At 39.0% G+C, this 17,214-nt stretch overlaps 3 protein-coding genes across 3 annotated transcripts; all 3 read left to right on the forward strand.

Annotated features, from left to right (window-relative positions):
* LOC115588694 (olfactory receptor 4Q2-like) lies at nucleotides 1-930 on the forward strand. The gene has a single exon (XM_030429451.1). It carries the CDS (start codon nucleotides 1-3, stop codon nucleotides 928-930), a length of 930 nt encoding a protein of 309 aa, XP_030285311.1.
* Nucleotides 931-13,264: 12,334 nt separating this feature from the next.
* LOC115588501 (olfactory receptor 4Q2-like) lies at nucleotides 13,265-14,203 on the forward strand. The gene has a single exon (XM_030429141.1). The coding sequence runs from the start codon at nucleotides 13,274-13,276 to the stop codon at nucleotides 14,201-14,203; it is 930 nt and encodes a 309-aa protein (XP_030285001.1). The 5' UTR covers nucleotides 13,265-13,273.
* A 1,751-nt stretch (nucleotides 14,204-15,954) lies between these two features.
* Nucleotides 15,955-16,890, forward strand: LOC115588568 (olfactory receptor 4Q2-like). The gene has a single exon (XM_030429239.1). It carries the CDS (start codon nucleotides 15,961-15,963, stop codon nucleotides 16,888-16,890), a length of 930 nt encoding a protein of 309 aa, XP_030285099.1. The 5' UTR covers nucleotides 15,955-15,960.
* Nucleotides 16,891-17,214: the final 324 nt, after the last annotated feature.

Here is a 17,214-nt window from a genome sequence, read left to right on the forward strand (position 1 = left end):
ATGGATAATGTTTCTATTGTAAGAATTTTTATTCTAACAGGGTTAAATGAGACAAATAATTACAGAGTAGCTCTCTTCACATTCACTTTACTGTATTACTGTATGATTTTGTTTTTCAATTTGACTATCATCATGATAATCATTTTGGATAAAAACCTGCATGAACCTATGTATATTTTATTGTGCAGTTTTTGCATTAATGGCCTTTATGGGACTGCAGGTTTCTACCCTAAATTCATTTTTGATCTACTGTCTTCTTCTCATGTAATCTCATATGAAGCATGTCTCCTACAGGCTTTTGTCATGTACTCTTCTGCTTGCAGTGATTTGTCTATTCTAGCCGTCATGGCGTACGACAGATATCTGGCCATATGTCGACCACTGCACTACCGCTCTTTCATGACTAAGAGGAGGGTCTGTCAGATGGTGTGTTTCTCCTGGATAACACCTTTGTGTATCTTCTCCATCAATGTTGTGCTGACGTCAAGACTCAGATTGTGCAGTACAAACATGAAAAAAATTTTATGTGTGAATTGGATAATTGTTAAACTTGCATGCCCTAACACTAACACTTTTTTGAACAATATATTTGCATATTTTACAATTTTCTTGTATGTGTCTCATGGGTTTTTCGTCATTTGGACTTATATGCATCTCATCCAAACTTCTGTGCGGTCCAAAGATGACAGAGTGAAGTTTATGCAGACATGTGTGCCCCATTTAGCATCTTTAAGTACATTTGTTTCTATAATAATTATAGATTTTATGTCCATGCGATTTGGTTCCACAGATTTACCTCAAAGCCTTCAAAACTTCATCTCTATAGAATTTCTGCTCATTCCTCCTGTTTTGAATCCTCTAATATATGGATTTAAACTGAGCAAAATCAGACACAGAATTCTGGGTTTTGTTCATGTTCAAAGAAAATGACCACTACCTCAACGTTATGACAAAGATTAAACCTTTTCTTTACGATATATTATGATATCTGTGTTAAAGTTTGTGTTTTTACGTGACTGGATAGGACCTCATTTTATGTAGTGTAGCTTGTGTTTATCTCAATTTTTATCAAATTGAAATGTAAGTTTCTTGTTTAGGGACAACTTGTTTGATGGTTACTAGGTTCTGACATAACATCATATAAGTTATAAAATTATAAACACATTTGTTATAATGTTACACTTGTGCATAGACCATAATCATATTAAACGAGAACATTTTATTAATTTTAATGGTATTAGCACTTTTCTTGTGAGACATGTTTTTGCTGTGAGTCTGAAAGTCATCATATGACATAGAATGTTACCAAGCTTTATTTTGAAAGGCTAACCAGACATTGTATATTAGGTATTGTTGCTAACTTAACTAGGGAGCCCTTCATATGCAAAACTGATACTAGAGGCGTAGGCAGAGCATCACAGTTTGAAGCTAAATGCCACAGACAAAGTTGCTGTATTTGACCCGTTGTAAATGAGAACATGTACGTTTAGGTTCCACAACGACTCAGTCAGATCTAGGTTCTGAAATAAGTTGTTACTACCTCTGTAACTCTTGCTCTATGGCAGCAGAGTGAATAGACTATGGCCCGGGGAGTGTTGTGTTTTATTGTCCTTTGGGCTCTGTGCAGACATCTCACTTCACTAATATCACAGATGCTCGGTAGATGGGTATCAGTGATGTATTGGCCAGTTTTAATCACCTGCTATAGAGCCCTCTCCTCCTGGACCATGCACGAACCATGCCAGTTTGTTATGTAATGTTTGTGATATCTGAATGCTTTATATACATAGCACAAAAAGTAAGGAAATTCGTGTTTGGTAGATTATTTCTTTGTAACAACTCTTCTTGGCAATAAATTTTCTACGGTTGGAAAGCCTGTTTATTTCCCTTTTAAATGGTACAACATTTGTAAGAAACATACATTTGTGGGATAAGTAACAGAGCTGAATATGTGGGTTGTGCCCATGAAGAATTTCTCTCTTCATATCTGAACATATGCTCATTTCCATCACTGTTCCTTTAATTCTAAATATTTTACAAATTTTTACATTTAAAGTGAACCCTTCTCTGAGCTGTTTTTGGTCTGGTTATTGGTCCAAGATTCCAGCGTGGTGATCCGTTTTCATGATTTGATAACTAATTTTAAGGAATTTAATCAAATATAAAATATAATATGATATAGATAGTTACTATCAATAATTATTAACTTCTAACAACACCTGCCCTGCCATCAATCCCAACAATGGTGCCCCATGTGAGGCCATCTTAAACCAGCTCTATTGCAATATATATGCACAACAATCCAGAATAATGAATTAAGAGAAAAAAAAACAGAGAGGAGCAGGGAGCAGGAAGGTCGGGGCTAGAGGAGGATGGAGGGCTGATCTATGATTTGCTAAGACACGTAAAATGACGCGCTAAGGGAGGACGTCCTCCCTTACCAATCAGCAACCAGAATACAAGATTGACAGCAGGTTGGTCCAATAACAGTTCCCAAATTTCATTCTCACATTTATACAACCGTAAACGAAAAATACTTCTATGTATTTTACAGCTTTCACTGCCAGCCATGCTCGGACAAGAAATATGGAGTTTTCAGCGATATTGGAATCGGTTTCAAAGGAAGTACAAGCACATTTCTGAAAGAAAAAAAACTGTTCGGAGAAATGAGAGAGAAGCAGTCAGAAAGATAATTCATAGTTTTCGTTTCGTTCGTCCTGCTGAAAGACATAACGTTAGCGGCACGACCGGGACACACAACACAGTTGTTTTGGGCGATTGTGATGAGTGATGAGTGTGATGTCATGTGCTGTCGTGTAGTATGTACGTCGAATCCCAGAAGGGGTATATTTTGGTATTTTTTTGTCGTGTATATTAGCCATTTAATAAAATGTTTTTTAAAGAAGTCTTGTAAGTCATTATTTTATTGCATTATTTTTTATTATTTCATAAGAAAAATATGATTTTCATAAAGGAAAGTAGGGATAAGTAGTTGACTTGTATAAAATAACATGACACCGTGGACTGGTTTTCCTCCTGTCCTCCCCAATTTTTTCAGTCACCAGCCGCCACTGGTGTGTGTATATGTGAATATTATAGGGCTGTCAAAGTTAAAAAAGAAGAAACACGCATTGTATGATTCACCGCCGTCGGTGGCACCTGTAGTCTTGATCCAGAGGGTAGCAGAAGAATAAGAAAGGGAAGAAGAAGAAGCAGAGTTGGCGTTCAGGAAAAACACGGTGGACTGAGAAGCGAAAGGAAATGGAAAAGGACTTATGAGCGGCAAATTCACTTTTAAAACACTGCCAGATGGTTCGGTCAATAGGACAAAAGTTATCTGCACGTACTGTCAACATGAAATGAGTTACCATTGAAGTACGATATAATTTGTAAGCCAAACACATGGCAGATGCAGAGAGCCCACCGCGTCTCCCCCCCCCCTCGCCAAAAGCAGACATCACCATGTTTTGATCCCATTTAGGGTGAGGGGATATTTTTGAGCCTTTTATTTTCCTGCATGATTTGAAGTGTTGAATAAACATTTAATAAAGCAAGCATATTTGCCTAACCCTAACCCTTTCTTATGTTGTTTAAAGTATTAAGAACATGAAAAAAACACATTAAGGTACATTTAGAACAGAAAAAAATGTGCCAAAAAAATTGCGATTAATTTGCGATTAAACGCAAGTTAACTATGAACAAAATGCGATTAAATATATATATATATATATATATATATATATATATATATATATATATATATATATATATACATATATATATATATATACATTTTTAAAATCTTAATTTGGAAATTAAGCACTCCTAATTCGCCAAATATATTCATATTTGGTTTGCAGATTGCTGTAATGACCTAGTTTTTCTTTTAGTCCCAAATAGTTTGCATGCTATTTAGATTCTGAGATCACTAACACTGTTAACTTGGCTATTACTTCCCCAGAAGTGCGGAAGCCAGCGAATTAACATCCTGACAGGATAGGTTGCAGGAGAGTAATTAGCCTAGCACCTACTAATGGGTAGAATGGAAGTCACAGGTGAAGCTTCTCATCTGTGCATTAGCATCAGCAACATAGCAGCCACTCACATAAGTTATTGAACCCACTGGCTGTCGCCACTACTTCAGTAAAATTAGTAGACAAAATCCCAGTGTGACAGGAGCCTGAGCTCCTTATAAGCCAGAGGGTGCAGCCTTGCGGGATGCAGTCACTTGTCTCAGCAGATCAAGAAGAACTTACTTAGCTGCAGAACAGCTACCACACAGCCTCCCGTCTGCTACAAAAAAATCCAGGCCAGGAAACATGGGACTTTCCACACACGGAAAGTTCTGTTTGGAGTTCGACAGATTGATGAACTGCACACACATGCAGGCTAACCGAGTCAACTCAGGGATCACAACTGCTCCCTGTGGTGTTGTCACTCACCTGATGACCTGATGACACTTGACAGCTATCCAGCACCACCAAGGGCCGTATGCTGTGACACTGTAACCCCATCCCAAAGGTTGCCATCCTGTCTAGAAAAGCATAACCGGTTCTGGATCCCCATTGATGGGTAAGCTGTATGCACATTGTGGCTCATGCCTGCTTCTGAAGAGACTTAATTCCCATCGCGAAGGGAGGACCACCTTCTGATTGCTTTAGCAATGTGAGGGACTCTAGCAGTTGAGATGACTCACCTGGCAAAGGTCCAACCTGGAAACATGGCTTGCGCATTTGATAGGTTGAGTCCCTCAAAGAAGACATAGAAAGCTTTAACCCAGACAGCCCTGAGTCAAACATTGTTGATTATTTTCAGGACCTTGAGCTTCGATCTTCGATCTTCTTGTGCCCCTGTATCTGCTCGGGTGCAGATGCTTTTGTGCTTGCTCTCGCTTCTGCTTGCTTTCTTTTCCACTGTTATTATTTTTCTTCACTGAGAGATAACAGACAGTGACTCCTGGATATTTAGAAACCACTGGGACTGAGAGTAGGCTGCTGCCTTATTTCACAATTTTTTCAGAACTTTTCAGTAGTTTCAGAGCGAGACCTACGAAGTAGCACAAGCCTATTAGCAGCTAAAGCTAACTAGTATCAAAATGCCTCCATTATCGTGGATGACTTTCAGAAGATCCTTCAGAAAGTTGCTGTGCTGGAAACCAAGGTCCACCAGATCAAAGTAAATGGGTAGGTGAATGGATTATGTGGGAACGAAACTACTCTCCCATGGATTCAAACAGCAGACACGGGCCTACTAACACTCAGCTAATGAGCCCCAACAATGGCTCGACGAAACAGGAGTTCTATGGACTGAATAATTAACCCAGGAATATTTTTCCTTGCTGGAATACTCTTGGTGCAAAGCCTACAGATTACAAGCAGAGCCCAGTGCTCTGAGATCTGTGATGCAACTGGTTGGCCTGCACTGCCTTCTGAAAAGAGTGCCTCCTCAACCCCCGTACCAAGGAGGACAGAGCCGTTGACAGTGTTGGGAAAGATCACTTTCTACATGAACTAGTTCAAAGTTCAGTTCACAAATTTTAAAATGAACTAGTTCAGTTCATAGTTCATAATTAACATTTTTGAACTAAATTCAGAGTTCCAAAATATGTTGCTGCGAGCTATTATTTTTCAAGATTATTGCCACAGCCCATATAGAACCACAGACAGCAATTATTTTATCAGTTTTAACACTGAAACTGCAGGTCTCCGACAATATACTGCAAAACCAGGTTGTCAAGTGCGGCTGGGAGGTGAAGACAGCGGAGCCGGTACTGTACGCCATTAATGTGATTTGGGTGGTAGAGGATCTGTTTTGGCTCGCTGTTGCCGTGTCTTTAGATTTTTTATCCACTTGCACATACCTTGACAGGCTAGCTGGGTGCTTTAGTTCAATGTGCCGTTTCAGGTTTGCTGTTGACGTTGCTGATGTTTGGAGTTGCTTCTTGAAATCCGGCAGGCAACATTTATACAAAAGTGTCAGATTTTTCCCACCTGGATCATCACTGACCTTTTCAAAAAATTGCTGTCACACGAAGATGCCGTATTAATGGTGAAGGCAGAGTCTGAGGTAGTGCTGCTGCCTTCATTTGTTTTTGTCTCCATGCTTCGCATTTTGATGATGCATGCGGCGTTGCGACTCTGTGGTGGCTGGTGTTGCCAGATTGGGTGTTTTTCCGCTACATATTAAGGCCTGTTTATAGTGTGTTTTAGCCGGGTTTTCGCCTGGAAGGCAGAAATAGAGTACATTAAGTTCACGTTTGCTCAAAAATTTCATGAACGATCGTTCACTGAACGCGTTCAGGCACAACACTGGGCGTGGACAATAGCAAAAACAAATGTTATTGATGCCATTGAACCCACTAAAGTGAAGGTGGTCTCTGGTAAGAAAAAATCTCCTTGTAGGACTGCCATGCTGGTCAAAATAGAAAACAAGAAATGTCGAAAAGCTGAGCGCAGGTGGCAAAAAATAAATGTCCGGTTTCATTTTGACATTTAGAAGGAGAGACTTTACATTTTTAATTTAGAATTGAAAAAATCAAGGCAATCCTTCCTCTCAGACATTGTCACCAAGACAGTAACCTTGCTCGTGCCCTGTTTGCTACTGTCAGCAGGCTAACAAACCCCCCTATACCAGTAGTTGCTGAACATTTGTCTACCAGGACTCTTTAATCAATTTACATCATTCTTCACTGCCAAAATTCAGAAAATTAGACAAGCGGTCAGTGCCACCGTACCAGGTACATTAGGGGGGTTGTCGTTTTGTCCATCTAAAACCAACTTTAATACCATGGCACAATTTGATCCAAGCAATGACAAAAACATGCAAGACATTATACAGCATTTGAAATCTTCTTCCTGCTGCCTTGATATTTTACCAGCAGGGTTCTTCAAAAAAGTTTCAGACTGCATGACTCTAGATCTGCTACAGATTGTCAACATGTCTCTCTCTCAGGTGTCTTTCCCCAAGCCATGAAAACAGCAGTTATTAAACCACTCCTGAAGAAGAGAAATCTAGACACATCAGTAAGGAATAATTATAGGCCAATATCAAACCCTTCCAATTTTGAGTATAATCATTGAAAAAAGCTGTTTTTCAACAGCTGAACAAATACTTAATAATAAATGGCTGTTTTGATGTCTTCCAATCAGGATTTCAACCACATCACAGCACTGAGACCCCTTTTGTCAAGGTCCTCAATACCATTTATTTAAACACAGACAGTGGAAAAAATTCAGTCTTGTATTACTGGATCTCAATGCTGCGTTTGACACGGTCGACCATTATGTACTACTGGACCGACTGGAAATCTGGCTTGGACTCTCTGGTAAAGCACTAAATTGGTTTAAATCTTAACTAAATGATAGAGACTACTTTGTGTCTATTTGTAATTACACACCTGGGCGGATGAAAATGACAAGCAGAGTACCCCAGGGCTCCATTCTGGGGCCTCTACTATTCAACATTTACATGCCCCCTCTAGCTCTAGTTATGCAGATGACAAACAAATTTGTATAACCATATCACCAGGGGACTATAATCCCATACAAACGCTGAGTAGATGCATTGAACAAATCAATGATGGGATGTGTCAGAGTTTTCTTCAGTTTAACAAAGATAATACTGAAATAATTGTTTTTGGATCCAGGGAAGAAAGACTAAAAGTCTCTGCTCAGATTCAATCTGTTATGTTGAAATCTACAGGCCAAACCAGAAACCTCTGTGTAATCATGGACTCAGACCTGAATTTCAGCAGCCACATTAAGACAATTACAAAGTCAGTCTACTGTCAACTAAGAATAGATCCAGGATAAGAGGACTTGTGTCTCGGCAGGATTTGGAGAAACTTGTCCATGCAATGATCTTCAGCAGACTCGACTACTGTAACGGTGTCTTTACAGGACTCTCTAAAATGTCCATCAGACAGCTGTAGCTGATTCAGTACGCTGCTGAGTCCTAATAAGAGCCAAAAAGTACTGCTCTTATCCAAAAAGGGGACACCTTCCCTCCCTCAAGGTCAGAGCTGGCTGCCAGCTCTTTTCTTGAGCTGAACCATTGTTCAGCCTACCTAACCGTGGATGTAATCTACAGCCTTCTGGACCACAACAGTCACGGCTTGTCAGCATAAGATGGCCTCTTTATTGGCAACTGCAAGTAACAACATGAGAATATCTGCATGCCAACTCACCACACCATGTCCTAACACCATTTCCTCTCCCCAGAATGATAGATCCCTTTTGCATGCAGCTTAAAGAAGAAGAAGATCCAGCTTAAGTGTAAGTAACTTAGAAATCGTCCGTAGGACCCCTTAAGGAATGCTAGCTTGTAAGTTAACAACCAGAACAATAGGTTTCAATTTGGTCCACTTTGTCCCATGAAGCAACCCTTAGATCTGCTACTACCACTATTTTAAAATCTTCAGATACATTTGACATCTGGTCTTTTGGCAGCACATTTACAAATTCAGAAATTTGTAAACATTAACCCATCTATCATAGACAGGTGGAAGGTACACAGACTAACAAGTATGTTAGGTGTTGCTCTGGCTTTTGATTTGTCTTAATTTGTTTCTTTTAAGGCAGCAAATGTGTACCTCACAATACAACCTTTTGCACAGCAGTCCACAACCATATCACTGGCTAGCTCTAATCACCTTGGGATGAAGAGAAGCCAACTAACCTTTCCTTTCCTACCATCAATCCTAACAGTGCGAACAAAAGGGGGATGGGCACACAGCCCTAGGGTGCTTCAGTGTTGAGCACCTATACTACATAGAGGAAGTGAAATTGCCAATCAGAACTTTCTGGGGTCTCCTTGTGAGGAAGTCAAATATCTATCAGTAAAGTTCTCAAACAACTCAAACGAGTGTTAACTTTTCCAATCAGTTTCATGGATGAGACTGTATTGGATCTTGAGTTTAATCAACAACAACTAGACTAACAACTAAAAAAAATAGAATCAGCTCATCCTTGTGACATGGAGTCATTGAGACATTGTGTGCATAAGAATGAGACCGATTGACAGCCCCGAAATAATACCCCCAGACACGGCTATTACCAGCGTGGAGGCATAAGAGACAGACGGACAGAAGGCAAATCTATGTATTTATTGCAGTTTAAAACAGGCAATGTGCACCAGGAGATACACATTCTTTAACATCTTGTAGGTAGAGATGCACCGATCAGGATTTTTGGGGCTGATCACCGATCACCGATTCCCGAAAGCAGTATCTGCCGATCCCGATATTGCCGATCACCGATCACAGCGTCAAATCCATAAATTCTTCTATAGTGTTGTCTTGTGTAACTTTAATATATTTAATTAATGATTCTTCTTAGACTACATGGACATGTATTATTAAGTATAACAATTAGGAGATGACAAAGTATCATGAATTGACCACCGTTTTATTGCAGGCTGAGGCAATGTGCAATATTTCACACTCTAGAGACTCTCTTAGAGACAACTTGGACTCAGCTTACATAGAGTAACTGTAGCTTACTAGTGGGAATGCATGCAGTCAGGGTGGGAATTTTGTCATTTTAGGGGCAAATCCATTTGGCCTTCACTTTTTTTTTCAGGGGCACCAAGGCCACATGACAGGGCACAAAGGCCACTGGGTAAAATGTGTTGATTTACCTTTCAGACTGATACCATAACATCCTAATTTATAATAAGACATGGATTGTGTATTAAAACATTTTTTTTATACCAAAATCAAGTTAAAGTTACATTAGAAAGTAGTTTTTGTTAAGTAGGGTTAGGGTGAGGTGATTTTTGCGACACCTCACTGAATATCAGTGTTACTGAATATTTCTCCCAATAGAAATTCCCCAAAATTATGGCAAAGCACATTTTTTCCAAACAAAAAATTGTAGAATAACCAGCAGGAGACCACTGATGTGTGGAGTGATTTTGGTGACACTACACTTAGAATAATAGTGAAGTTATTGAATTTTTTGTAGTTTCTCTTTTCGGTGTTGCACTTTGTAGACTGTCCCTGCGCCCTCGTCTTACAGCTGGCTGATCATACAGACCAGAGTTAATGTCCAGACGCTCGTTTTGATTAACATACGGTTGTAGCTCGTTGTCTACCTTACTACGGTAGAAAAGAGCCGTCGTTTGTGTTTTAACAAGGTGTCACTTATGAGTTATTGATCCGGGAAGTCCGAATCTGTGAATATATTTCCAACTTTACCGGACTAAATCCTACCACATAAGTCAGTTACGTATCATGTCAAAACCGGCTGAACTCGCTTTCGCACCTGTGCTGTAAGTTTCGTACTTCTGTTTTGAGACGCTGCTGCTGTTTGAGAGGCTTTCACGTGAGATCATCGAGATGATGAGACTCCACCTGCGCGAACCGCGGACTCACTGAAGTTACTGTGAGTGACTACTGTGCACTCAGGTGGCTGTAATTCAGGGCAAGCTCGCTACGCTGGCCAGGGGCACAGAGGCCACTGTGGCCGTTCGATGAGTTTTTTTTTTCACGGGGCATCAAGGCCAAAGTGCGGGGCAACGGTGGCCATGAAATTCCCTCCCTGCATGCAGTTAATGCACTGTCTTCATACTTAAACGTCATCTGATCGGCCTGATGTGATCTATTTTGAGAACTCCGATCAAAACCGATAGGGGCATTATCGGCCGATTGCGATCGGTTGCCGATCGATCGGTGCACCTCTACTTGTAGGGGGTGTGCTCGGAGGTTTTCTCTAATCAAGTTTGCATTTATCAAAAGTCTGGTCTGGTATTAGCATCTAGATCACATGATTTGGTTCAGGCTATCTTTCATTGTTTTGTCAGCCTGATCAGAAAATATCATGTCCGCCAGTGGTGGAGAACCTGCTTCCTTGGGGGTAAGCAATCATATATTAGTCATACTTATTTTCAATAAAACAACAATATGAATTCCTAAAATTAATTAGGACATTTGTCTAAAAATTCTGATGTAGAAACAATGCTCCAACTGTGTTTGTGGCGTTACATAGCAGCTTTTGAAATGTATGTATCCCCAGAGATACATTGCCAGCTTAGGGGTAGAAATTTGGTCAATGTGCCTTATTCAAAATTTTGTTTCAAACTGGAAGGCATGTTAATAATTACTGCAGTACCAGGTATTATCATGCACAGCTGTGCCCATTACAACAGTATAAATGTATTTTACTTAAAAAAAAATCTATTAAGATTTATAAGACAATCAGACATCAGACCCAACCCAAGATCGGCTCTGCAAAGTGACACCAGTGCTGGAGCACATAAGTGTCTGGAAATTCAGAGTGAGAACACATTCTCAATAGATGAAATGATGGTCCCTTACAAGGGAACAAAGGCTGGGTCTCTCGGACAGTATCTCTCGAGCAAGCCTCACCATTGGGGCTTCAAGATCTTCATTCGAGCAGGCATTTCTGGGATAGTTTATTACTTACTGACAAACACCGGAAAGATCACATTTGGCACAGGCCAGGGTCCAGCCAAAGAACTTAGAGTTTGAGCCAATGTTGCCATTCAACTCTGCAAGACCATCAAGAAACTATTAGAGTGTGTTGTCTACTTAAACAATTTTTTCACCTCCCTCCCACTCATTGTGCATCTGAAGGAGTCCCTTGGTTTGCAAAATCTGGGAACCATCTGCAAGAACAGGCTTAAAGGATGCACACTTGAGAATGACCATGCTCTGCTGAGGCAAGGAAGGGGCAGCTATGACTACAGGGTGGATAATGTGGCAGAAGTGGCTGTTGTAAAATGGTCTGACAACAACGTTGTCACCTTAGCTAGCTCCTGTGCTGCAATCAGCCCTCTCAAGGAAGACAGGCGTTTTTCTATAGAGGAGAGAGGAAAAGTTGCTGTTTTCTGTCCAAATGTTGTGTCACAGTATAATGTCCACATGGGAGGAGTTGACCTTGCTGATATGATGGTGGCCTTGTACCGCACCCCTGCAAATTCCCATCGGTGGTACCTATGCCATGGATGGCTGCTGTATCGCCGAGATGCCAAAAGCATTGGTGTGCAAAAGCACAAAAAGCTCAAGGAATTTAGGCTGGAGGTTGCAGATGCCCTCATCCACAGTGGAAAGAAGAAGGGAAGTCCTTCCAAAGGAGGGCAGGAGAATTTGCACAGCCCCACCAGATGCATACAAAGGCCAATAACCCCAAGACCCATGGCTGATGTCCGCCATGATCAAGTGAATCACTACCCAGCTTTCACAGACAAGGGAAGGTGCAGGCTTTTCCCAGAGGGACAGACAACAATCTACTGCACAAAATGTGGTGTTCGTCTGTGCATCATCACCCGGAAAAACCCACGCAACTGCCTCCAAGCGTTACATAAAAAATTAAATATGGACAGGAAATGAGGGGAATTGTTCTTAGAGTTTATTTATTTATTTATGTTGTTTGTTTCGGACATGTCAATTCATAAGCATCACATTTCATCATTGTTCAAATAATACAACACACGGCCGAAAGGGAAAAGAGTTCCCACCATTATGGAAAACCTGGACCCATAAAACATTCTTCAGTGTTCAGTTGTGTATGCATCATTTGAGAAAATGAAATTGCTGTGTTGTTTTGCTTTTATTTAATCTTCAGTGCACAAAAAGTTCAACATGTTCATCATGAAATGTTCCGTTTTTGTGTCACTTTTTTATGAGATTGCTTTGTTATGAGATTACTAAACTACATTTGTAAAAATTAATAAAATCAACTTTAAAAGTGCTATGTGTAATGTCAATGACCAAGGATTACAACAATGTATAATTTATCTTCATCAAATTGAACATTAATATGTTTATCATTTGGGCTCTCTTTATACCTTAATAGGGCAATGTAATCCTGGGACATACAACTCATAAAATCCAAAATATTGTATATATATATATATATATATTTTGAATGTGAAAATATTTTTCTTAGGGCCTAAAGAGATGAGTGATAACATTAAATTATTTTTTCAAGCATTTCAAGCAACACTGTCAACATACTTTTTAAGAAAATTAAATGCATGTCTTTAGTATACACAATTTGCTTATAATATTTTAAGACTTTATATTTTCCCCTTGTGTCAAGAGTCAATATTTATGCTGGTCAAAATAATGAGCTTGTTATTGTGATAACTGCTACACTAAAAGAGAAAACAGAGTTTGAATCCCCCAGTGTGTTGTTGTTGTGGCCAAGCTCTTACTTATAGAAGTTGTAAAGGTAAACGCCCTGTACTCATATGATCATTTATGCTGTGAGATGGTGGAAGAAGCATTTGACAAGACAGGTGATCTGGGATAATGGATAATGTTTCTATTGTAAGAATGTTTATTCTAACAGGGTTAAATGAGACAAATAATTACAGAGTAGCTCTCTTCACACTCACTTTACTGTATTACTGTATGATTTTGTTTTTCAATTTGACTATCATCATGATCATCATTTTGGATAAAAACCTGCATGAACCTATGTATATTTTATTGTGCAGTTTTTGCATTAATGGCCTTTATGGGACTGCAGGTTTCTACCCTAAATTCATTTTCGATCTACTGTCTTCTTCTCATGTAATCTCATATGAAGCATGTCTCGTACAGGCTTTTGTCATGTACTCTTTTGCTTGCAGTGATTTGTCCATTTTAGCCGTCATGGCGTACGACAGATATCTGGCTATATGTCGACCACTGCACTACCACTCTTTTATGAGTAAGAGCAGGCTCTCTAAGATGGTGTGTTTCTCCTGGATAACACCTTTGTGCATCTTCTCCATCAATGTTGCGCTGACGTCAAGACTCAGATTGTGCAGTACAAGCATTCAAAAACTACTATGTGTGAATTGGATAATTGTTAGACTTGCATGCCCTGACGCTAACACTATTCCAAACAATATAATTGCATATTTTACAATTTTCTTGTATGTGTCTCATGGGCTTTTTGTCATTTGGACTTATATGCATCTCATCATAACTTCTGTAAGGTCTAAAGATGACAGAGTAAAGTTTATGCAGACATGTGTGCCCCATTTGGCCTCTTTAACTACATTTGTGGCAACAATAGTTTTTGATTTGATGTACATGCGATTTGGCTCCACAGATTTACCTCAAAGCCTTCAAAACTTCATCTCTATAGAATTTCTGCTCATTCCTCCTGTTTTGAATCCTCTAATTTATGGATTTAAACTGAGCAAAATACGACACAGAATTCTGGGTTTTGTTCATGTTCAAAGAAAATGACTTCTTCCTCAAAGTTTTGACAAATATTAAATGTTTTCTTGAGGATATATTATTATCTCTGGGGTAAAGTTTGCGTTTTTACGGGACTGATGAACACGCTTCAGTATATGTTCACCAACAAAACGTTTAACTTTTCATTCAACATGTTATTGTTAATGTATCTGTGATATGCTACATGTGACAAATGCCCATTTTTTGTCTTTCTTTGTGCTTCTTTGTGCTATGTATTAAGAATATTGTAAATCATCCTGATGTTTTCTGCATCATATAAAACAGTATAACACATGTATACCAGTTGCACTTTAACTGTGCACATGATTTAACCTGACCAGAGGATGTGTTGATTAACATGTTCACTTATTCATTCTCTGAATCAGAGCTCTCTTTGCTGTTGTGCCTTGTCCTGAAAGGGCTGAATATTTCATATATCCCCACACAGCATGGCATTGTACAGTTATTGTTATTAAAAATCTATATATACATTTAAAAAATCTAGCAGAATTCAATCTATATTAAACTGAATTTTAGTGTTTTGAAGTTTTAGAAATATACCAAGAAAAAGATGCGAGTAAAAATTGGTTTCTTATTTCACTCATAATGACCCACTTACAGTCTGGATGCTGGTTTATAAACTACTTTGCAGAGAAGTTCTTTTAGTTCCTGACAAATAACAGTTTTATATAGCAAGTGTCATACTGAAACACAAGGTACAAGGTACAAGGTTCAAGGTTAATTTGATGTCATGATTTTTAAACTAAGGTTCAAAGTCTTAATGAAGAGTTGAGGAGTCTCATGGCCTGAGGATAGAAGATGCTCTGTAGTCTGGTGGATGGTGTGGTATACCTGTGAGACATCATTTGGATTATATAAGTTCCCTTTTTCAAGCTAACTGACCTTCATGTCATTTTGATATAATTCAAAGACTACAAAACTTAAAGGTAGAATGCCAACATCTTGGGTTGGTAAAGCATCCCAAACAGCGTTCGCTGTGTGTGCCGTGCATTATACACACGTACCATAGGTTGGATTAACTTTTGTGATGTTGGAAAGCTGGCGTGTCATGACGCGAAATAAAAAAAAATTAAAGGGGGGTTACCCTCAAATGCAATTAAACTCAAGTAATGATCCTGTTTTGAAAATGTAAGGAGTATAAAGAACAGATATTTGTGTTCAAATATAGTGAGAAAAAGTTAAAAGTTGTCAGAAAAATAAAAACTTCAGTAAAAGTACAGATACATGAAAAAAAATCTACTTACCAACAGTAACAATGTATTTGTACAGTACTCCATTACTTACCACCACTGAGCATATAAACACAGCACTGTCACAACATGAAATAAATACTTTGACCTAATGAAACTATAGTATCCTTACGTGTCTGAAGTATGGATACTGTAGTTTATTTAAGTCAAAGTATTTATTTCATAACTCCCAATAATTATATGTACGTACATATAATTATTGTTATGACCATAGCTTTAATATAATGCATATGATTTTATTTTTCATTTTTGTGGACGAATGTTGGACAAGATTATTCTGCTGCCTGTCGTAATTACTTCTTCACTCATGATGCTGGAGCAATCATTTGAGTTTGAATTCCCAAGTGGAGCGTTGTCATAGTCGAAGCTGGTAATAATAGATGGTGTGGAGGGAAAACCAGAGACACTCTCTGTAGCTCTGTGACCCCACATCCTCTGTGTTTCTGAAACTTGACAGGTAGAATTTGAAAAAAGGTTTAATTTGTTCTGTTAATCATGGATAATGTGTCTGTCATCAGAGTGTTCTCTCTCTCTGGGATAAACGAGACGATGAATTACAGAATTGCTATCTTTTCACTCACTTTGCTGTATTACTTTGTGATTTTGTTTGTCAATATTGCTCTCATCTTGATCATTATTTTAGATGAAAACCTGCATGAACCTATGTACGTTTTATTGTGCAGTTTTTGCTTTAATGGACTTTATGGGACTGCAGGTTTCTACCCCAAGTTCCTCTTCGATCTGCTGTCGTCTTCTCATGTAATCTCATATGAAGCATGTCTCCTACAGGCTTTTGTCATGTACTCTTTCGCTTGCTGTGAGATGTCCACTCTAGCCGTCATGGCGTACGACAGATATCTGGCTATATGTCGACCGCTGCACTACCACTCTTTCATGACTAGGAGGAGGGTCTGTCAGATGGTGTGTTTCTCCTGGATAACACCCTTCTGCATGTTTTCTATCAGTATTATACTAACGTCCACGCTGAAGTTATGTGGCGCAAAAATTCAGAAACTCTTTTGTGTGAACTGGATCATTTTTCAACTTGCCTGCCCTGACAATGACACTCTCGCGAGTAGTATTATCTCACACGCAACAACGTTTATTTACGTGTCTCACGGGTTTTTCATAGTTTGGACTTACATGCATCTCGTCATGAAGTCTGTGAGGTCCAAAGACGACAGAGTGAAGTTTATGCAGACGTGTGTGCCTCACCTGACCTCTTTAGTCACTTTCCTTATTGTGATAGTTTTTGATTTGATGTACATGCGATTCGGCTCCACAGATTTGCCTCAGAGTCTGCAAAACTTAATCGCTATAGAATTTCTGCTCATCCCTCCTGTCATGAATCCTCTGATTTATGGATTTAAACTGACAAAAATACGACACAGGATTTTAGGTTTAGTTTCTGTTGACAGAAAATGACCTCTTTCATATTCCATATTCAAATTTCAGCTCTTAAGTTTGGTTTAATTTTCTTCATTTATTTGACATGAAGCCCCAAATGAACTGCACTTATTGCTTGTTTAATAAAATGTTAATTTACAACACATGTCCACAAGAGGTTTTGTAAACGTTAAATCTAGAAAGGAGAATGAAATACAGTTACAAATACAGTGACAAGGAAAAATACAATAGAGGTATAAAAATAAATGTCTGCTTTTGTCTTAGGTGCGAGAGCAGTGATGTTTCTCACACCTCTGTTAAAAACATTAAAGGTTTGCTCATGAACAGAGAAAGCTGATTGTC

The sequence above is a fragment of the Sparus aurata genome, chromosome 9, assembly GCF_900880675.1.
Source record: "Sparus aurata chromosome 9, fSpaAur1.1, whole genome shotgun sequence".
Taxonomy (NCBI): Eukaryota; Metazoa; Chordata; class Actinopteri; order Spariformes; family Sparidae; genus Sparus; species Sparus aurata.